Source organism: Nelumbo nucifera, chromosome 4, assembly GCF_055504915.1.
Source record: "Nelumbo nucifera cultivar China Antique chromosome 4, China Antique-T2T, whole genome shotgun sequence".
Lineage (NCBI taxonomy): Eukaryota > Viridiplantae > Streptophyta > Magnoliopsida > Proteales > Nelumbonaceae > Nelumbo > Nelumbo nucifera.
Genome location: NC_142652.1, coordinates 36,413,472 through 36,436,881, shown reverse-complemented (window position 1 = coordinate 36,436,881; position 23,410 = coordinate 36,413,472). Strand labels below are relative to the sequence as shown.

Sequence of the window (23,410 nt, the reverse complement as noted above, 5' to 3'; positions counted from 1 at the left end):
GCAGCATCGATGCCAAACATATACTTGGTATCTGCAGTTTTGTTATTCATTTCAACGATAGGCTAGAAAAGTGAAGGCACTAAAGACCTGAGCCAGTTTTTTAATACATTGAACTACTCGATGTCAAAAGAAGAAAATGCTAATTTAATAAGAGAAGTAAAAGAGCATGAAGTTCTAAAGGCCTTGCACTCAATGGATGATAATAATGCCATGCTTGGTTCAATTCTCATTCTTTTTCATTCTTACCCAAGATGAAATTCTAAAATGAAAAATAATGGATAAAAATTGAAAAAATGAGAAAATATTGCTATGAACCAAACACTTTTTTTCCTAAAAATGAATTCTTTTCAGACTGACAAGTGTCCTATATTGCTCATTTTCGTCGGTATTCACAAATTGCTAGCCTAGGTCTCCAATAGTGTTGTAAAAATGCTTTCGTAAAAGTATTTCCATAAAAGTGATTTTCCTAAAAGTGTTTTTGTACTTTCATAGAAGTGCTTTGTAAAAGTACTTCCTTAAAAGTGTTTTTATAAAAGTACTTTCGCAAAAGTGTTTTATAAAAGTGCTTTTGTAAAACTCATTTCATAAAAGTGCTTTTATAAAAGTACTTTCATAAAAGTGATTAAAAAGTGCTTTCGTAAAAGTGCATCCATAAAAGTGCTTTCGTAAAAGTACATCCATAAAAATACTTTCGTAAAAGTACTTCCATAGAAGTACTTCTGTAAAAGTACTTCCTTAAAAGTGCTTTCGTAAAAGTACTTCCTTAAAAGTGTTTTCATAAAAGTACTTTTTAGTGGGGATCCCATGGGCGGGGAGTGCTCTCTCTGTCCTCACCCCATCCTCGTTTCCCCATTCCCGTCCCCACAGGGGAAAATCATTTCCATCCCTGGCCCATTCGGGGCAGATCCCCACAAGAATGGGAAATGAGGAAAATAGCCATCCCTAAATAAAATTATTTTGGAAACCAAACCAAAATAATAAAGTCCTTGGGAATGTCATTCCCATTCTGGTTTAAGGGAATAGAAGCCCGGAATTATAATCAAAATGGCCCATTCCCATTCTAGGTGGAATGGGATCCCCCATTATGGGGAAATGCCCATTCTTGACCCCACTTTAGGGAATGTCATTTCCATTCCGGTTTAAGCCTTTTGATTATCTTTTATTGACAAAAATACCCTTGTTGTTTCCAACCCTAATCAACCAATGTTGGGAGTCTGTTGTGGCTGTGAGGAAGAAACGTAGACCTCCAAAGTATCAGTTGTCACCGAAACGACCTTCGACAAGGTAAGACTAGAGTTGTAAATCAGATCATGCCACCCGTAGCCCAGCATAATGGAACACGGGTCATGCCAAGCACGACACGATCCTATGGGTCGTCCTGGGCCTAAGGTTTCTAGTCCATGGACCGGCACAACACAACACTACTATGTGTGTCGTATCGCCTACGGCCCATGTGTCAACACAGCCTACAAAGGGCCGAGTATAACCTATCTGGGAAACTAGCTGTTGAGGCCCTTAGGGTGAACATCCCCTCCCAACAGCTAGTTTCGGCTTTTTTTAGGGGGTTTATACAGAAAAACCCCCTTAACAACTATACGCTATAGCCTATAAGTCTATAAACAACTATATAGGGGGCATTTATGTATTTTGGCTTTAAGGAGAAGAAAAAGACAATAATGCCCCTCTAATAGTTATATCCTATATAACAGCTAATTAAGACTTTGAGGCAATTTGGGTAATGTGATAAATGATTTTATAATGGCCAAAATACCCCTCCTAACAACTAAAAAATGATGAGTTTTAAGGTATTTTGGGTAATTGAATTATTTTCAATTCTTATAAATAGCCCTATCCTCCACCATTCTCATCACACCAATTTAGTAATTCTCTTCTCAATTATCATACTCTCTTAGTCTCTCATACAATCACATACACTTAGCAATTTAGGAGGAGGTTTTAAGGCTTCAATCATTGAAATCAAGTTGAGATTCTGAACAGGTAATCTAGGTAAGTGCAATTAAATTAATTTTTATTTTTTAGAATTAAAAAAATGGTTGGCTCCTCATTCCAAAACTAATTCCCCAACATTAAGTTGACTAGCCCAGCATGGAAAATATATAAAATAGAAGAAGTTGAGGGGAAGGGAAAAAGAGTCATTTGCCAAAAATGTAGGATTGACTTTAGCTTCAGTAGCAAGGGTGGTATTAGCCACTTGGACAGACATTTGCTCTTCCATGAGAAGCAAGAAATAGACATATACTTTAAAAATTTGTTGGATGTTGAGGATAAATTACAAGACAAATGAGGACATGACACTACACAGTCTACACCTAATGAAGCAAATGATTAAAATCAAGGGGATGGAGTAATTTTTTCAATTTTATTTAAATTATTTGTTATTTTTTCAACAATGTAATTTTTTAATTTCAATTTGTATTTTTTTTTATATTTTAAATAAAACAAATTTCTTATTTTTTTTAATTTGTTATCCATTTTGTATTTTGGTAAGTATTTTTTTCAAATCTTTGTTCAATTTTATATATATATTTTTTAAATCTATCATTCCCAACCAAATTTATAATGTGTGCAATACATCTCATGTGAAGCAATTTCCCATCTAAAATACTAGTTCCCCAATTAGCAATTTAATTCCTTAAAAATGCAACCGCAACATCATTTGAATTAGCATTATCAACTGTGATGGAAAAAACTTTATGAACTCCTCATTCAAGTAAATATTTTTCTATTGCCTTACCAATAGCCTCCCCTTGTGACTTGAAATTAGACAAAAATTAAGATTTTTTTTTATTCAATTTCTAGTCATTATCAATAAAGTGGGCTATTAAACACATGTAATTAATCCTTTGCAAGGAAGACCATGTGTCAGTTGTAAGACAAACCCTTTAACACAATTTTTTAACAAATTCTTCAACTTCAACTTCAACTTTTCATCCAACTACAATTGATAGCAATCCCAAAAAGCAGTCCATCTAAATGGAATACGAAACCTTGAACAAGAAAGTTATAAATTTCTTAGAACCTCACCATCCACAAACTTGAATGGGAGCTCATCAGTAATGGCCATATGGGTTAACCCCTTCCTAATAGCCTCGTGGTCAAATTTTCATCAACTAAGTTCAAGGGGATTCATATTTTCACCAGCTCCCTCCTTTGAGTTCAAATGCAAATTCAATTCTACTTGTTTCGTGCCCAGGTTATAAGGGTTTTTGCATATATTCATGTGATTTTTTAGTGAGCCAGTCTCATTTTTTAGGGTCACAACAAAATTCCCTATTACATTAGTTACATTTAGCCTTTGGTTTACCATTATCTAAAACAAACTTAGAAAAGTGTTCCCATACTTCTGATGTTGGTTGTATAGCTTTTCTCGTTCATTTAGCGGTTGTACTTGTAGTATTTGCCGAACCAGTTTGACTTTAGGGTTTGGGATGTGAACTCGCATCCTCTATAATAGTCAATGTATGTCTTGTTTGATGTGACATCTACAAAGAAAATATAAATTAGAATTAAAAAACAAATGAAACTAATCACATAATATCACACTTAAAAGTCAAGAAGGGAATGAATTAGCTTATATTGCATGGTGAAACTGTTGAAACTGTGATTAAAAATAAAAACAACCTAAGCCAAGAGCAATTAAGTTAAGTCCAAACTCGAAACCCCCTATTAAAATAAAAAATAATAATGTACAAGAGGCATGGTGTTTATTAACATGATAAGTTTAATGTTTAATGAAGAGAAACAAAGCTCATAAGTGGAGGTGAATGATGCGCTCTCAAATGGCTAACTAGTTTGACTGATAAGCAATTACATGCTTCCATATATGGTCTCCAAAAAACCTAAGACTACAAATCCATTTGAGAATATTCTTCAATCACTATGATTTCTAGTCATGGCGGATCCAGGAATTCAACTCATAATTTTTGAGTTATCAAGATGAGAAGTTGAAGAAAGAATTTACATAACAAGGTTTTATAGTTTTTAATGAAAACTAGACCTTGAAGTTCTTCTATTAAATTATAGTCTTTATCTATGAAATGTAGAAGGACTAGCAATCTTTTGATAGTTTTCGATTTATTTTATATTGTTGCCTTCTATATATGTTGAATCCTAGCTTCGTAAGGAGTGGATTCCAAGTTATTCTTGGAGTTAGCCCATTTCTTGGTTATAGCATATCTATGGATTAAGTAGGAGTTTCATAGAATACATTTGTAACAATCATTTCCATCTATTATACCCAGTAAGTCTCCGCATCATACCTTTTTTTTTGTTTCAAATGAAGCAAATTACACTTAAAATTGTTTCTTTCTGTTTCAGATATGGGTTGTTCACAAGTTTGCATTGTGCTTTTTTTCAGTCAAAACAATGTTCAACCTGGGTAAGCATTAATCTCTATTTTTTTTTTAATTTTAATATTCTTTTTGTTTGTATCAAAGAAAATGTAGTCAAATATTGATTTCTATTTGGAGTACAGATTGTTTTAAGCAATTCTATGTATAAGGGCCTATTCGTTTCCTCTTAACTCTTATCTCTTAATAGGAACCATTTAACGTTAAGAGAAAAATGGTTGTTCATTTCCTCTTATCTCTTATCTCTTAGAGTGCAATTATATAATTTCTTATTTTCCAGTGATACCCCCAAAAAGACAAACAAAAACTCTCATATATGGGGTCAAAATTGATATTTGATAATTTTCAGAATTCAAAATTCAAAGTTCAAAGCAACATTCTATGCATTCAGAGTTCAAAGGAAAGAAAAGTTCACCAATACCAATATACCTTTTAATGTAATTATTGTACTTTCAGATGTTAGACTTCAGAGTAAACAAACAGGCCCTAAGTTTACTTTACAGGAGGGGTCTGTGTTAAGCAATTCCCTGTTAAGTAAACCTATGCAAACTTGCCTTCATTTTTTTTAGGAGGGGAGTAAGTAATGTTGTATATGTTGACTTTAACTACTATGGAGTTGTATGGGTGAAGGCGATGATTATTTTAGGTAATTAATGATCTTCTTTTAGCTTTTTATGGTGTTAGATAGTTTTTGTTTGATTTTGAACAAAGATAGCCGAGTATGTAACAAAGGGGAAAAAGAATCAAGGGAGACTGGTTAATGACGAATAATAGGGAAAAATAACAACACAAAAATATTGTACCTGAGTTGTAGAGTCACTGTTATCACCCGTCATAGTATCACTTGTCGGCATTGCCACCGTTGCTGATGAAGGGTGCCAACCTGCCAGATCAAAGAGAGGTTGAAGAGAAGACGAAGAGTAACTATTCAGAAGACTATAAGAGTATCAATATTCACTATTCAGTAGTGAAGAGGAAGACATAGAGATTAGACAAGATGAAGAGAAGAGTAGAAGAAGTCAAGAAGAATTGACGAAGAGGAACTGAGGAAGAATTGAGGGTTTTGTCCTAATCTGGTAATCCCTAATGAGTAATGGCCAATGTAATTATCTAGTTATTTACAAATAACAATTCGATTAGTTTGATTAACCGAACCTTTAAATAGCATGCTGGAAACAAAAAAACTGATCCTAATAAAACTATATTTAAAAACCAAACCAAATTGTTTACCCAAACTAATTGAACTGAAATTTTGATTTGGTTATTCATTTTCAACCGAACTATGATCACCTCTACTTTCAAATGTCAAACTTCAGAGCAAACAAACATACCCTAACTGTTTATAGCAATTGTGTTATAGCAAGGGTTTTAAATAAAAGTCATTGCTATGGATGTTTTTAACAACGATTATATAAAAACCCGCTGCTAAAAGTGTATTATAACAACAATGTTTATGATAAACTATTGCTATAGATAACTTTTAACAACAGTTTTGCATCGTAACCATTACTAGAAGTATGTTGTAGCAATGATTTTCATGGTAAAGCATTGCTATAGATATCATTTAGCAACGATTTTCTTATTGAACTATTGCTATAGGTGTCCTTTAGTAATGGTTTTTTTAATAAACCGCTGCGAAAGGTTATAGCAATGATGTTTATGATAAACTATTGCTATAGATAGTTTTTATCAACGGTTTTGTATCATAAACGTTGCTAGAAGTTTGTTGTAGCAACGGTTTTCATGATGAACCATTGTTATAGATATCATTTAACAATGGTTTTAGAGAATAACCGTAGCAACATATCCACAAATTTTCTTTTCTGTACTATTTTAGCTACAGTTTTATCTATTGCTATAACCATTTTACCAACGGTTGACCTAATGTTTGTTGCAAGAGATTAAGATTATAGCAATGGCTATATTTGTTGCTAAATGATATCTATAGCAACAGTTAAATAGAACCTATTGCCACGGTGGAAGAGGCATTGATTTTGTATCCGTCGCTAGTCCATTGCTATAGCTCTCTAGCAATGGTTTTAACGACTTCTCACAACAGTTTTGTTCGTTGCTAGAAGTTAAATTTCTTGTAGTGTATCTGTGCTTATCCTTTTGATAGTTCTGTCTTGGTGAAGGCTTTATCAACTAGTGTTTTTTATTTGCTTTGGAAGTGTTTACATTTGTTTGACAAAGTTAGTTTTCTCTTTAGGCTCTATTTAGAAGGAATACAAACGCAAATATGTAATGTGCAAAACCTTGTGTTTTGTATTATTTTGTATGTATTTGTATCGATATATATTTGTATTTATACTCCTTTCAAATTGAGCCTTAGGTCATCTAAAGTTGCAAAAGTTTGTTATGTTAATAGATGGTCAAATATGCCCACCCATTGTATAGCTAGGGAGGTTAAAAATACTATGCTTGATCTATTTTGGGAGGACCATCCTCTGCCTTTTTTGGAAACTAATATTGTACTTGACTCTTTCTTATAATGTTGAAGTTTTTTAGGAATAAAAAAAATAATTAAAAATTCAAAAGATTGAGAAAATAAAAGATAGGGATTTAAGGTGATTTATTACTTATATATAACAAGAATGAGAAATTATATGCAATTTCTAAATCCAACATGTTTCTACCTTTGAATGCATGGAGAATAGGGTCGAAAAAGGTTTCAAAATATGATCCATTTACATTAGGTTGGCAGTAGGGTCTCCAATTTACAAAAACCCTATGTGAAACGGCCCCATTGCAATCCCTAGTTTGAAGACACATTATTTGCCTCACTACTTTGCTAAAATTAAGGGTGTAAATGGTATTTGAGTATCCAATTTTGAATTTGATATCTGATGTAAATGAATCAAATTCGGATTATTCAATTAATTTAATGGTCGAATTCGAATTAAGTTTTAATATCAATTCATTTATAGAATCGAATTCAAATATATGTTGATTCGATTTGATAAATATTCAAATTCGATTAAATATAAATATAATATATATATATATATATATATATATATATATATATATTGTAATATAAGATTTCATGTCTTATACATTTAATACTCTTACACCGTTTTTAGGAAAAAAAAAGGTGTAAGAGTATTATCGGGACAATTAAAAATGTACAACATTTTTCATAAAACTGACAAAAACTAATAAATGATGCAACAATCAATTGATTTTTTATATTATTTTTTTTCATCGAGATATGCATAATCCCTTTGTCTTCATTGAGCCTCTCCCCACAACCGACTTACTTTCACAAGACTCTTCTTCTCCCATTCTCCTAACCCGCAACTCTTTTCACTTTTACAAACTTTACTTTTCCCCATCTTCTAACCTACAATTGTGTTTCTCCCCATCTCCGTCTTATCTCCCTCTCCTTTGGTCATGGTCGTGTTATCATTCTTTGTTTTACTGTTTTAAACTTGTGATAAGAGATTCAGAGGTAGAAGAAAAAAAAAAGAAAAGAGCACCGGGTTTCGTTGAAGACAAATGAACTTCATGGTGTTCTTTAAACTTCTTCCATTCAAATCTCACCCTTCTTTGTTACTTCTTTATCTCTCTTTTTTATTTTTAGATTTTGTTTTTTGCTCACAAGCCATAACAGAAGGATTTATTCTTGTGTAATCTAATTTCTAAATTTAAAATTTTTAGTATTTATAAAATCAATCCAAACCGAATCCATTCAAATATTTAATATTTTAATTGAAATTGAATTCAATTGAAATTTATAAATATCCGATGGATTTCAAATCGAATTCGAATAAGTTATTTTATAATTAGAGTCCAATTCGAACATGGCCTGATTTGATTCGAATTCGCTTCGTTTACGGGCCTAGCTAAAATGTGTTTTTTTCGCTTTAAAATTTCAATTTCAATATAAAAATTAAACATGAAATTACACAACTGGCTCACAGACGGTCACCGCTAACATCGCCAGTCTTTCTAAAATCAAATAAAGCGCGCGAAGAAATCTGACTAGGGTTTGGCGCTTGACTGATGCAAGGAGAGCAAGAACAACTCCGGTTATCGGTTAAACAGTAATGACGCTTTGATGCCATTCCATCATTGCTCGGTGGTGCCAACTGTCAACGGTCCGTGCAGGAACGGTCAAGGCCCTCGAGTGATAGCATAGCACACAGTATCTGCGTTTTTTCGGTTGCAGCAGGCCCCCGACGATTTATCAGTTGCAGAGAAGCCATGACTATTGAATGCCTTGTTCTGGGTTAGTTCTTCTATCCAATTTCTCTGTCTTCCCAATGGATTCTTATTCTTTGATATTTATTGAGTGAAGAAGTCGAAATTCCCCACTTTCAGGGGCCGGGCAGGAAGTTGGGAAGAGCTGTGTCGTGGTCTCAATTGGCGGGAAGAGGATCATGTTTGATTGTGGGATGCACATGGGGTATCTCGATGAACGACGATACCCAGATTTCTCTCTTATCTCTGAATCCGGGGATTTCGATAATGCTCTTACCTGCATCATAATCACTCATTTGTATGAAACCTCTCTCTCTCTCTCTCTCTCTCTCTCTCTCTCATACAAACAAACAAACAGAACAACACATGCACACAGACAAGCAGAGTCTATAACTCTATATATATCCTATTCAATCTATTTAACTCAACCTTTGCAGTCATCTGGATCATGTGGGAGCCCTTCCTTACTTCACGGAGGTCTGTGGATATCGGGGCCCGGTTTACATGACTGTGAGTTCTTTTTATAGGCTTTTTTTGTTATTTATATTTAGGTTTCCACTCGACTAATGTGGCTGTAATCTGATGGTGCTAATCATGTATCGATGGTATTTAACGGGAAATTGTAGTTCTGCATAATGTTAATCGTGTTAAATAGGAACAATGGTCATCTTTATCTCTGTTTAAAAATCTTTTAATACTACGAAGATAAAAATGAAACCTTAGAGATACAGTTTCTGAAAAATTTATGTAGTTTTTTGATAGAGATAACTCGAAGACAAGCACATTTATATGAGAAAAGAAGAGAAATGGAAATGAAGTGAACTCATTTTAAGGTGGAAGGACAAAGATTAAGGAAGGATTAAATGATTCAGCAATTCAACCAGATGGGTTATCAGGCCATTGACTGAGTCAACAGTTTTTTCGTAGGTGAACAGTTTGGGGGTGAAATGGGCCCGAAATCATAGCCAGATGACCCATCTGGTTGAATTGCCCGAAATCATAGCCCAAAATCATAACCAGATGGGTAGACTGGTCCAACCAGCCAATTCAACCCCATGTTGAAAACACTTGTAATTATTTTATGAATTCCAATAACTTTTATCTTTGTATTTGTCTTCAATTTTTATGCCTTTTTTTTGCTTTTTGAGTTAACCCAAGTTTTTTATGATCTTTGTGTTTATAACAAATAGACATTTCCTTAAATCTATAAAAAGAGATAATTTTACGACCAGACATGTTTTATGGGGCAGAATGTTGGGAATCAATAAGTACACGTTTGTAGATGAGCAGCTCATATTAGGATGCTAATTGCTCTGATGGATTGGTTGTGTGACTAGAAAGGGTAGTATTTTAAATGAATGCATTATTGGGAACTTAGGGATAGCCCTAATAAGTGGCATGTTGAATTTGTCAGTTGGGGAATTGCCTCTAAAGGATCTTTTTCCTTCATCTTTCTCTCTTTCTTCTTCTAAGGGTAAGCCCATTGCTGATTTTATTGTGATTCCAAATTCTCCTCAAAGGTTTGATTGGAATCTGGGTTTTAGGAGAAATCTTAGAGATTCTGAAATTTTACTGCTCTCCAATTTGTTGGGTATTTTGGATGGATTTACCTTGAGCCTGGAAAAGAAGATTGCTATATTTGGACTCCTCATGCTTCTGGGTTCTTCTCGTGTGCCTCTTTCTTCAAAACCTTAGTCCCCTCTTCCTAGGATCTGTAATCCTTTCCAGTTAAAGAGGTTTGGTGTAATTCTATACCTTCTAAAATTAGGGTTCTCTGTGGGAAGTTTTTCATGAATGTATGAACACTAGTGATTTATTGCAAGCAAGGAGGCCTAATTGGTATATGTCTCTGTATTGGTGATTGGTGTGTACTATGTAAGTCTAATGGTGAGTCTTTGGGGGTTCTTCAAAATTTTATATTTCTTGTAAATTTAATTGATGAAATGTTTCTGTTTCTTGTAAGTTTTTAGTCCATTTCCTGAGGCCGCCTCCAAAAAGAGGCAGAATATGTTGGAGGTAGCAAGGGTAGCAGTGGTGGAAAAAAGCAAGAGTGCAAGTGGAGTGGTGGAAAATAATGTTCAAGGTTGCCAACTAAGTGAAAATAATAGAGACTTTCAAAGAATTTAATGTCAATGAAATGGTGAGAGCTTGGAGAAAGTGTCTACTTCTTCAAAGACAAAAGATAAATCTGTGATAGAATGTGAACCATTTATAAATCGGGGCCTAAAGCTAATCTTTGACGGCAGCTCACCAGGCAATCCAAGACCAACAGGAATTGGAGGTGTATTTAGAGATGCAATAGGGGCTATCAAAGCTCTGTATTCAGGTCTCATTGCAATAGGAGATTCTGTTATAGTGGAAATATTGGAAGTACTTCACAGGTTGAGGATAGCCAAGAAGCTTAGAATCCCACTATTAGAGGTGGGGAAGGGATTCCAAGGTGGTCATTTCTTGAATAAGTAACAATTTTCCAGGAGCTTGGGAGTATAGATAGATAATCAGGGAAATTCAATCTTTAGCAGAGGAGGTGGGGGCACCCTTTGGTTAGATAAGGAGAACAACAAATGAATGACAGATCGCTTGGCCAAGCAAGGGATAAATAGGGAACAATTGTTTTGGGCTGAATTGTAATTTTGCTGGGTGGAGTTCTATTGGGTGACTGGACTGTCTTCCAGCCTTCACTTATCAAAAAAAAGTGTAGTAATGATTTTAAAATAAAATCAACTTGAAAGATTAGGAAAAAAAGAGATGAGAAAATATAGCACTAGATACTAGTTGAATTGATTTAGATCACATGAATCATATTATTCATATGATATAAAAAATTGAATCATAAGATTCAATCAGTAATCAAAAGTTCTTTTTTTTTTTTTAGAAAAACATATTTAAATTGGAATACTTGGGATTTATGATTTGAATTGTTAGTTGTTTACTATTGCAAGGTTTTGACAACTATGACTGCAGTCTTGTGCACGACACTGGGAAAAGAGGAACCATAGAATCTTCAATGGAAGGGAAAGATAAAAGGAAGCATTATTAGAAATTATATTTTGACAACAATGACTGCACTCCTACAACATTGGGAAAGAGTATCCAAAGAATGTTAAATGGAAAGGAAAGATAGAAAAAAGAATTAATAGAAACTAAGTTTTTGAGAGTGATCCATTGGATTGCAGCTTTGGACATTTTTTACTTCTTTCTAACAGATGACATGCTTAAAGAATGACAGATGGTTGCATCTTCTCCAACTGTCAACTCTAAAGCATTAATACTTTGGATCCCATGACTTGTTAGACAGTTGTATGCCCTTAGCTCCAATCAGAATGATGTACATTATGAATTTATTGTAAATGAATAAAGTACATATTTGATTCATGTTCTTGTGGTGTGTTTCTGTGTAATACCCTTAAACTAGACACTTATGAGACTCGTGTTAGTTTAGAATGTTCATAGCCGTTGGATAAGTCTGGGGAGATTTATCTTGCCAATGTTGACACTGGTGTGCTGCCAATTGTTGGGGTGGCCTGTCTCAGCCGCTAGGGTGAGACCCAAGGCACATACAGTGTAGGATTAATTGAATCTTTGAACCGGACCAGATTTTCAGTATTGCTCTGGACCTTGGAGATTGATGGACAAAACTGGAAAGTTACACCTGACCCTTAGATTCGATTATGATACTGCACTAGGTGTCGGATTGGGCTGTCTTTGATATGCCAATCAGTGAGATTCTTAGCGAGGGTCAAAACTTGGGTATGTTGGGACAGTTTGAGAATTCATCTGAGTGGGTGATCATAGTGACAGGATCAGTCTCTTTGTCGGACAAAGGTAATGATCGGGGATGCACTCTTTTTGATGGAAACCAAGACTATCGGCAGCCGATTTCAATTGTTGAGATTTGTTTTGCAAAATATATTTTAGATGAGATATAAAAGTATATATATATATATTATGGTTTGCAAACGTTTGCAAAATGTTTTAATTCCCGGGATCCATGCGAGTAGAGAGTGCAACACTGTTCCTTGCAGCCGAGGGAGAGGTCCTCCCTTGTCGGGCAGTGTTTGATCATTATGGGCTGAGAGGTTAAGTGTAAGACCATTTAGGGTAATACCTGATGGGCTAATCTTGCATCCGCCCACAGTCCTTGGGTGTTACAAGGTGGCTTGGCCCAAGGACCACTTAGGGTAAGTGTTGGGCACATAGAGCCCATGTGATGGGTTTCAGGGGGTGCACTGTCCATAACAGTGTATTCGGCCAGGCCTTGTAACAAAAGCTGGGCTGAACCCATGTGACTGATGTGTAGATCAATGTTTGGGTCCCACGCCATACAAGGAAGCCCAACTGAGCAGCAGTTTAGAAGGCCAAGTGAGCACATAACCATAATGGGCCTAAAGCCCATATCGAACTGGGCTGATTTGATCAGTTAAATAAGGGGCGAATTCTGGGATTAGATTAGTAGATTGGATTGGGTCTTAACCCTATCCACTCAGAGAGTCCAGATATAAATGTGATTCAGATCTGGAAACCTCCTAATGAGATTAGGAGCTGATCCCTTTAAAGTTATAAAAGGAGGAGGGGGCGGCAACTTTTAGTAGATATACATTCACATCCTCTTCAGAGCTGAAATCATAGAAGGAAGAATCAGCAACCCTGCGAAATTCTTTCTTGCCGCCTCTTTCCTACCACCGCCTCAACTGCCAGTTCGATTTCCAGTTCAGTGGGAGAAATCAAGATTGGATCTTGATATCGGTTCCTTGTGAAGGGACTGATAGGAAGTTGTGCTCACGTGCCGTCCTGCTAATTCTTGTGAAGGATTAGGTTTTTGGGAAGAACACTGTTGATTCTGCTCCATCCTGCACTGCGCCATTTTCAGTGGGAGTAGTCTTTGGATCCTTCCTTGGGCGTGAACACCTTCGTTGGGAGATATTATTTCTCCGTATCAGGTATATTCCTCTTCTACTGCTTTTGTTCAGATCTGGTTCGGTTTATGGTTCAAGATTGATCATTGAAAAATATGATTTTTCTAAAATAGGGAATACGATTCCCAATAGGATGGAGAGAAATTTTTTGAAATTTGCCCATTTTATTCCACAAGATTCGGGCGTCCATACGATAGATATCTCATCCCTTCATGACTAACCAAATTCAGATAATCTTGATGGGTGTAGGATGGGAAGCCCAAGACCCTCATGGATAGGATGAAGATTGGTGATATCATTAAACTACAACAATTTTCAGGTGTAAATGACTCAGGAGTGGTAGTGGACTGGTTAAAAAGCATGGGCAGGGACAATGGCAATATTGACACATTATGAACAAGGTTCAAAATATTGAAATGTAATGTATGATGCATATAGATTCAGTGTCATCAATGCTCATTTACTGAAGAGTTTGAACTTTTTAAAACAATACATCATTAATAGCTGTTGTGCCTGATATATTTATGAGCTTACAAATAAAAAACTAAAAATACATAATGGTTTCAATAGTTCAAAATCTTGATACATGACTTTCATATTAAGAGTATTGTTACTTTGAACCTTGACCATGAGGGAGATTAGATGTTTGGCAATGGAAGTTGGTTCTACCTTCTCATCATTGTTGCATAGAATCTCCTAAATGGATGTTGTATCTATGTCAGACATGCATGAAGTTCAACACTGCACAGATTCTTAAGGACACTTATATGTAACATATCTTTTTATCTATTAGCTTATTTGATATAAATAGACAGCTATAGTTCAAGATGCACACAATTTTGTGTACCAAAAATTACTTAGTAGCAAAGGCAACATTTTTTGCGGGTATATAATGTTAGAATTCAAAAAAATGAACCATTTTAATAGTACATACTTTTCTGTAAACATTTCCATGAGTCCATGTTCATGCAAATAGTTTAGTTGATGTACAAGCTGAACAAGGGGTGAATGGGGATCAATTCTTTTAGGGTCTCATGCATGTAGAAGGAATGTAAAACATGTTGGTAATTCGGTATTGGGTTTGATGGCAGAGGCCTGGCTAAAATTCTTGGGATGGTTAGCATAGTTGTACATAATTGTTCTTTATCAAACTAACAAAGTTTTTATAGTTACCAACCGAAAAAAAAAAGATCTTGACAACTAAGGTGCTTGGTTGAAAGTTGAAGGTTCTCAAAGAATGGTGGAAGGCTAGAAAGGATATGAGGAGGATTGATGACAATAGATAGTCATCAAGAGAAAAAAAAAAAGGATTGATGACAATAGACTTGAAGGCCCATGATTTTACAGAAGAATGTTCACAAGATAGCATGCAGTAGCAGAGTATATTCATGTACCGGGCAGGGATCAGTGTTAGTTGAGATGAACTTAATTGATAACCACTCTTTATAATATTATTGTTTTGAGATTATGGCCCTATACTCTTCTGGAACTTACATAACTTCCTTTTCTTCATTTGAAAATTCAGAATTCATGATTGTTGATACCTCAATTTTTCAATGCAGTATCCTACAAAGGCTTTGGCTCCATTGATGTTGGAGGATTATAGGAAAGTGATGGTTGATCGAAGGGGAGAGCAAGAACAGTTCACTTATGATCATATAATGGAATGTATGAGGAAAGGTATTTGCCTTTTGTTTTTGATTTTTTTTTGATCGGAAGTAGTAATTTTCAATTAATAAAAATAGATGTTACAACAGCTAACCACCCATGACAAGAGTGCTGAAATCAATTACAAAGCAGCCCAAAAGAGTTCCCCTCTATTTGCCCCTTGTTTGACTAAACTATTGGCCATCCCATTGGCTGATCTTCTACTCTACTTGAAGCTAACACCAATTTCCCTTGATAAATGAAATATCTCCCTCATGACCTGCCTGTTAGGCCACACCCCAAACTTATTGTTTACATCCACCCTATCATTAGCTTAGAGTCACTTTTCACTTTTATCAGCTGAAATCCTAACCATTTGGCCAATTTCAGCCCCTAGAGAAGTGACATAATTTTTGCTCTCAATGAGTCTCCCACACCTATCAGACCAGAAAAAGAGAGCCAATACCCTTCCTCCCTCGTCTTTAAAAGCTCCCCTAATGCTAGATGGTCCTGGATTGCCAAAAGAGTTCCCATCAAAGTTAAGCTTAATTCTTTGTCTTACTGACAAGAACCAACTCTCTTGAACCACAGCCTTGATGGAAGATGAATTAGCTACTGCATTCCACCCCCTGATTATATCTTGCATTGAAAACTCCTTGAACAATTCAATTGTTTTTACCCAGTGTGCTACTTTGAAAGTGATGTTTTCTATTAGTTCCTCTTTGGACTTTGTTGAGCTTGAAATATACGAGTGTTACTGTCCACAAGATTGTTGCTCTAGTGGCTCTCCACGTACACCTTCCTCTCTTCTTTGGTTGTTTAAAGAAACTAGCTTCAAACAAAGTTGCCATAGAAAGGGGAGGTGATCACCTACAGCCAAAGAGAGAGGAAAAGCAATTCCAAATAGGCCGGAGATTAATAAGTTTGTTGTTGTCTCACCACATTTATTGCAAAGAATACAAACACGAGGAGAAAGGCACCAATTTGGCCTTAATTTCTGAAACACATCACAAATGTTAACCTTGTGAAGAGCTACTTCCTAGCAAAAAGCCCTGATCTTTGGAGGCACTATATTAAACCACAAGTCTTTAGCTGGAAATGAGAAAGCCTGATTAGGGAAGTTGAGGAGGGCAGTAAAAGAAGAAGCACAATATAAAGAGCAAGAAGGTGAGGCTGTGTAGATCCTATCATCTGGACAAGACTGGTCCAAGAAAACATTACTCAAAAGTGAGAATTTCATCAACCTCCATTTCAACTTCCCTAAGCCCTCTCCTCAGACCCAAATCCCATAAATCCCTATCACCACTAGTGGAAGAAATGTTTTTTTAACTTATGGAAGACAAAATGCCACGTTTGTGTTTTGGTAAATGGAGGGAGGAGTTGGTCAATCAGAAAGTGGTTCCTGTTGATCAACAATCCTGTGTTCGCTTTTCAATGAACTATGGGTCCCATGGTTAATTGCTTTCCCTTGGATATCACTTACTCAGGTAAGTGATACCCATTCCTAAATGGGTAAGTAATTTTTCCCACCTGGGGGGGGGGAGGGAAATCCCGGGGGAAGGTGGAGATATAGGCAGGGGATTTTTTCTTTCTGGGTGTGCATTTGGCAGGAAAGAAGGCCATAGGTTTGCCAGAGGGAGAATAGGGGATCAAGATTTGGGGAGGGAGTCGGAGAGGGAGGATTCAGTGTTGAGTACGACAGTAGTATTGGTTGATGGAGAGGAGAGCTTGGGGGAGGGAGCCTTGATGGAGAAGGGGGAGACGATGGGAGAGGAATGAGCACAAGTCCAACCCGTGCTGAGTATGGGTACCATTCACCCGAACCAAAACCTGTGGAGGGACACAGGCTCCATTCAATCACCTGGGAAACGTCTGATTAAGGATTGGGCGATGGTTAAAAAAGGTAAAGAAATTCAAAATTTAAATGATTGGTAGAATTGGTCGGGGCTTCCTTAAGTGTGGCTTAAGGAAATTGTCCTGGAGTGCCTACAAGAACTGGATTTTCTGCCAGCAGCTTGTCTTGTAAAGCGAAGGGTCAAAGGGCTTCGGTTTTGGTGGAGAATAAAGAGAAAGAGGGAGGGGCTTTGTTGGAAGGGGATGAACCATAGAAGATTCCTGGGTCGGGTTCAACCAGGAGGGATCAGGATGCTGAGAACCGGTCACCCCAAAACCCAAACCTGATTCAAAGGAATAGGGTTGACGGGCATCTCCTGGCTTTAGAGGGCCCGAATTGGCTGTCATCTTCCTCTTAGTACTTTGTAGAGACAGAGAGAGTTACAGCTCAAGACCCAGAGGGGAAGAACAATGGGTGACAGGGCACGCGAGAAGACCTCTTGCGGTAACGACAAGGTACTCAGTTGAGGGAGGTTCCTACTTTGTTTTCTGATAAGGACATGGGGAGTGGGTGATTGATGCTGCTTCGTTTTCTGATAAGGATGTGGAGGAGGTAATCCCACTGGCAATGATGAAAGGTCCAAAGGCTCTTGGTGCAGATGAAACCCAGTTAGCAGTTGTTGTTGAAAATCAGGTACGGATTTGGATTGGGGGGAGGGAAGAGGGAGGGGGTTTGAGGCTGGTACCTACGGAGTATGCAGGGGCAGGTAGGAACGAAGATGGTTTAGAGGGTGCCAAGGGGATGGGGATGGAAAAAATGTCAGCATGGGTGAATTTGAAGCTGTTAGGATTAGGAAAATTCTTCGGGGTCTTAATTGTAGGTTTGGTAGAAGAAACAATAAAATATTTGGAAAGTATTGAGAAAAGATGGTTAGAAGAGAAAGAAAAAACAAAAGGAAAAAAAGGAGTTTGGGAGGGAAGAAAAACAGAGAAATGTTGCAGCTATCCTGGGGGTTTAAATGAAAAGGCTGGGAAGGGGGAGGGGTCGTCTAGGGGAGGAAGGGGGAAGAAGATGTAAGTTCAGGAGTTGGGGCATTTCTGTTTGTTTGCTGATGGAATTAAAAGTGCTCTCGTGGAATGTTAGGGGTCTGGGGTCAGGTAGGAGAAGGATTATGATTTGCAACTTGTTAAGCAGGTGGGAATTGGATGTGGTATTCTTTCAGGAAACAAAACTGGAGGTAGTAGATGTAAGTTTAATTAGAAGTGTTTGGGGTCAAGGCCAAGTGAGGTGGGTGAACAAGTCAGCTAGAGGTACAAAGTATGCTAAAGGTACAACAGGAGGTCTCTTAATTCTTTGGAACAATTTAAAATGTAAATTGGTTTCTTCTCATGTTGGGGAGTTTTCAGTTTCGGTGATTCTGGAGTTTGAGGGGGGTTTCCAAGGGTAGTTCACAAATGTTTATGGGCCAACTAGAGAGAGAGAGAGAGTGAGAGAGAGAGAGAGAGAGTGACTCTGGGAGGATCTTGCTGAAGCTAGAGGTGGGAATTCCTTACCTAGGGTGATTGGAGGTGATTTCAACGTAGTGAGATTTTTGGAGGATAAGAGGGGGTGGGACTCGAAGAACTAGGGAAATGAGAAGGTTTGCGGAGTTTGTGAATTAGTTTGAACTAGTTAATTTCCAACTATTATGGGCCCAATTTACTTGAACAAACAATCAGGAGAGCCTAGTTCTGATAAAACTGGATAGATTCTTGGTCTCTCTTGGGTGGGGGGATACTTTTTCAAAACCTAAAACAGGTTGCTCTCCCAAGGCTGGTCTCTGATCTCACTCCTATACAGCTAGTCTGTGGAAATCAGAGGACTAGGAAAGTTCCCCTTAAACTAGAAATTGCTTGGTTTGAAGAAGAGGAGTTGGTCCCTTTGCTTTGTTCCAAGTGGACAGAATCTCAAATTGAAGGTACAAGCTCTTTCATTTTTGCAAAAAAACTCAGTCTTATTAAACAATCTCTGAAATGCTGGAATCATGAAACCAAAGGTGGCTCAGAGCAAGAAAAGAGGTTATGTTTAGATGTTATCAAGGAAGTGGATTTGGCAGAAGAGGTTGGTCTTTCGTTAGAACAGGAAAGGAGGAAAAGGGAAGAAGCTAAGCAGAATCTAGACAAACTAGCTTATAAGGATGAGCTGAAATGGAGGCAAAGAGCTTAGGTTAAATGGCTTAAATCCGGGGAAAAAATTCCAGCTTTTTCCACAAGATGGCCAATGCAAGGCAAATGTTTAATCAGTTGGAGAGGCTGGAATTGGATGAAGAGGTGGGAGAAACATGTACAGAAATGAAAAGCATTGCCACAAGGTATTTTTCAGATTTGTAAAAAGAAAATTGGACTAGAAGACCCCTCCCTGTAGATCTGATCTTCAAAAGGCTTTCAAAGGGATTTGGCAGAAGAGGTTGGTCTTTCGTTAGAAGAGGAAAGGAGAAAAAGGGAAGAAGCTAAGCTGAATCTAGACAAACTAGCTTATAAGGATGAGCTGAAATGGAGGCAAAGAGCTAAGGTTAAATGGCTTAAATCCGGGGAAAAAAATTCCAGCTTTTTCCACAAGATGACCAATGCAAGGCAAATGTTTAATCAGTTGGAGAGGCTGGAATTGGATGAAGAGGTGGGAGAAACATGTACAGAAATGAAAAGCATTGCCACAAGGTATTTTTCAGATTTGTAAAAAGAAAATTGGACTAGAAAACCCCTCCCTGTAGATCTGATCTTCAAAAGGCTTTCAAAGGGACAACAGAGGGAACTAGAAGCTCCTTTCTCAGAGGAGGAAGTTTGGCAAGTGATTAAAAAATTGGAAGTAGACAAGGCTCGAGGGCCGGATGGTCTGACCAATTTGTTCTATAAGAAATGTTGGGAGGTGGTGAAGGAAGATTTGCTGAAGGTATTTCAGGATTTTCATCACAATGCTGCCCTGGAGAGAAGTCTGAATTCAACTTTCATCTCTCTGATACCATAGGTGTAGGGTGCAACAAATATCAAGGACTTTTGGCCAATCAGTTTGCTGAACAGCTTCTATAAGATTTTGGCTAAGGTTCTAGCAGAAAGATTAAAGAAGGTCTTAGATTTAGTGACAGCAAAAAATCGGTTTGCTTTTGTGCCAGGCAGGCAAGTGCTAGACAGTGTGCTGGTAGCTAATGAATTGATAGATTCAAGGAAGAGGGAGGGAAGCCCTGGTTTGTTGTGTAAAGTAGACTTGAAAAAAAGCCTATGATCATCTGAATTGGAAGTGCTTGGACTTTGTCCTTGAGAGCATGAATTTTGGTCAGAAATGGAGAAACTCGATGAAGGTCTGCATTACTTCTCCAAAATTCTCAGTCCTAGTAATGGTCAATCGGCAGGGTTTTTTAAAGGCCTTCGACAAGGGGATCCCCTTTCCCCTCTTCTGTTTATTTGTGTGATGGAGATCTTAACTGCTTTTGTGAACAGAGTTGGGGAAGTTGGGCCCTGGAGAGGTTTTGAATTAAGCCCGTGGGGGGGGGGGAAGTCCAACTGTTCCAATTTGCTGATGATACTCTTTGTTTCATTGATGCAGAAGCAGATGAATTGAGAATTCTGCTAGGGGTGCTGAGTTGGTTTGACGTAGTTACAGGTCTGAAAGTGAACTGGTCAAAGAGCAAATTGATTCCAACGTTGGTAGGATTGGGAACCTTGAAGCACTTGCAGAGGTTCTAGTCTGTCAGATTGGATTTTTTCCCACCATTTACCTTGGTCTGCCTCCAGGAGCTAAGTGCACTTCCTGATTAATTTGGGACCCTGTGGTGGAAAGGCTGGAAAGACAATAAGCCTCTCGGAAGGCCAAATATTTGTCTTTGGGAGGTAGGATCACTCTCCTCAAAAGTTCTTTCTCAAATCTTCCCTCATATTTTTTCTCTCTTTTTCCTATCCTAGCAAAAGTGGCTCAAAGGATGGAAAAACTTCAAAGGGATCTTTTGTGGAAAGGATGGGGTGAGGAAAAAAGAATTCGCTTGGCCGGTTGGGACCAAATATGTTCCCCAAATGGAAAAGGAGGATTAAGGATCAGAAAGCTGAAATTATTTAATAAAGCCCTTTTAGGTAAATGGATCTGGAGATTTGGAAACAAAAGGAAAGTTAGTGGAGAAAACTGGTAGCAACTAAATTGACATTGATAGAGGTGACTGGGTAACCAGCTCTAGTGTTAATTCTTTAGGGTGCTCTCTCTGGAAGATCATGAACATGTTGAGTAGAGGTCTGATTTTGAAGGTGGGAAATGGACAACGCTTAAGCTTTTGGAAGGACAAATGGTGTACAAAAAGTCCATTAGCAGAGATGTTCCCCCAGTTGTTTCTTTTGGCAGACAATCAGGAAACTTTGGTGGAAGAGTGCTATGACGTCTCAAATAATAACATCATTTGGAGCCCCTCATTCAGAAGAAACTTCTAGGATTGGGAAATTAATTAAGTGAGAGAGCTATTTGAGCCGATATCCAATCAGGCCATGAACTTGTTGGAAGAAGACAACTAGAGCTGGATCTGGAGTACAAATGGATCATTTTCAGTGAGGTCCTTTGCCAAAAACTTGTTAGAAGGAGATAGTCCTGAACTTCCTGCAGCTATATATCTGGAATTTGACAGCCCCCACCTTGGGGTGTCAACGGTATTCAAAAATCCGATTTTGAGTTCGATATTTGACGTGAACTGAATTTGGATTATTCGAATATCCAATTGGTCGAATTCGGATCTCCTATTCATATCGAATAGTTAATTGGATTCAAATTCGGATATGACCTGATTTGATTCGATAAATATCCAAGTTCGATCGATTATTTATTTCTTATATATAATATATAAAATATTTAAATGTTTTATATAATTTATATATATAGTAATTAAATTATATAAATAATTTATATATTTATATACTTTATAGAAATAAAATGTTTATTTTATATATTTATTAATTACCTAAAATAGTTAGTTGGTTGAATTCAAATCGAATATTTGAATATTTAAATATTTAATCGGATTCGAATTTGAATATTAATTTTCAATATCCGTCGGATATCAAATTGAATTCAGATATTGGATTTTCTAGTCGGATTTGAATTTGGATATTGCCTGATTTGATTTGAATTCGATCTGTTTACACCCCTACCCCCACCAAAGTAAATGCTTTAGTTTGGGTGGCTGTCTTGGATAGATGCCTAACCAAGAAGAACCTGGTGAGGAGAGGAATGCACTTTCATCAGGTAGGCTATGTTCTCAGCTTAAGTTTTGGTTATTTTTGGATCGAGCTTCATGACAATGTTCTTCGGAGGGCTCCGTTTCCTCTGGGTGATACAAGGATTGAAGAGTGGAAAGAGACTGTGGAGGATCTAGTGGGGTTGCCGAAAGGTTTGAAGAAGGATCTTTGTGAATGGCAAAAGTAGTGTAAGGATCTTTGTGAATCACTTTAAGTCATTCTTCTTAGAATCAGTGAGGAATATTTCGGGCCTAACGGAGTTGGAATGGAGAAGATTATCTGAGGAGCAAGCACATGATTTGGAAAGTAAGATTCTCTCTAGAAAAAGTTAAGGACACAATCTTTGCAATGGATAGGCTCAAAGCCCTTGGCTCTGGTGGTTTCTTAATGGGTTTTTATCAAGAGTGTTGGGATTTCATCAAATTGGAGTTGTTGGAAGTGTTTCATGAATTCTATCTTAAAGGGAAGATTTCCTATGGAGTAAATGTCACCTTTATCTCCTTAATTCTCAAAAAGAAAGAGGCTTTATCTTCAATGGACTTTAGGCCAGTAAGTTTGATATGGTATCTTTACAAGATCATCTTAAAGGTTGTGGTTGAAAGGATCAAAAAGGCCTTGCCTTCACTAATTTTACCATTCCAAGGGGCTTTTGTTGAAGGAAGATAGATTGTAGACCAAATCTTAATTGCAAATGAATGTGTTGTAGAGAAAAGAAAGAGTAGATCAAAGGGGCTGATTAGCAAATTGGATCTAGAAAAAGCTTATGATTTAGTTGATTGGAATTTTTTGCTAGCGGTTTTAGAGAAGGTGGGTTTTGGTGTTAGATGGAGGTCCTGGATGAAAGGTTGTGTTAGCTTTGTCCATTACTTAATCCTTGTAAATGAGGTTGCTAAAGATTTCTCTCTGGCTAAGAGAGGTACAGACAAGGAGACCCTTTATCCCCTTTCCTTTTCACCTTAGTGGGAGAAGTGTTGAGTAGTATGATTGCGACTGTAGACACACAAGGTCTGATTAGAGGGTGGAGATTTGGTAGGGATCAATTAGTAGTTTCCCATCTCTAATTTGCCGATGATACTATCATGTTATGTGAGGATATTAATCTAGAGATGGTGAGAAATGTGAAAGCATTAATAGATAACTTTGTGGGCATGTCAAGACTGAGGATAAACTAGAGTAAAAGTGGAATTATTGGTA

At 37.1% G+C, this 23,410-nt stretch overlaps 1 protein-coding gene across 1 annotated transcript in view; it reads left to right on the top strand.

The window, feature by feature from the left end:
- The first annotated feature begins 8,196 nt into the window (after nt 1-8,196).
- CPSF73-II (cleavage and polyadenylation specificity factor 73 kDa subunit-II) overlaps nt 8,197-23,410 on the top strand; it is a 57,681-nt gene continuing 42,467 nt past the window's right edge. Inside the window, exons 1-4 of the mRNA XM_010273058.3 lie at nt 8,197-8,601; nt 8,694-8,871; nt 9,011-9,083; nt 15,052-15,169. Coding sequence (XP_010271360.1) covers nt 8,577-8,601; nt 8,694-8,871; nt 9,011-9,083; nt 15,052-15,169 — 394 coding nt within the window. The 5' untranslated portion in view covers nt 8,197-8,576. The remainder of the gene's footprint in view (nt 8,602-8,693; nt 8,872-9,010; nt 9,084-15,051; nt 15,170-23,410) is intronic.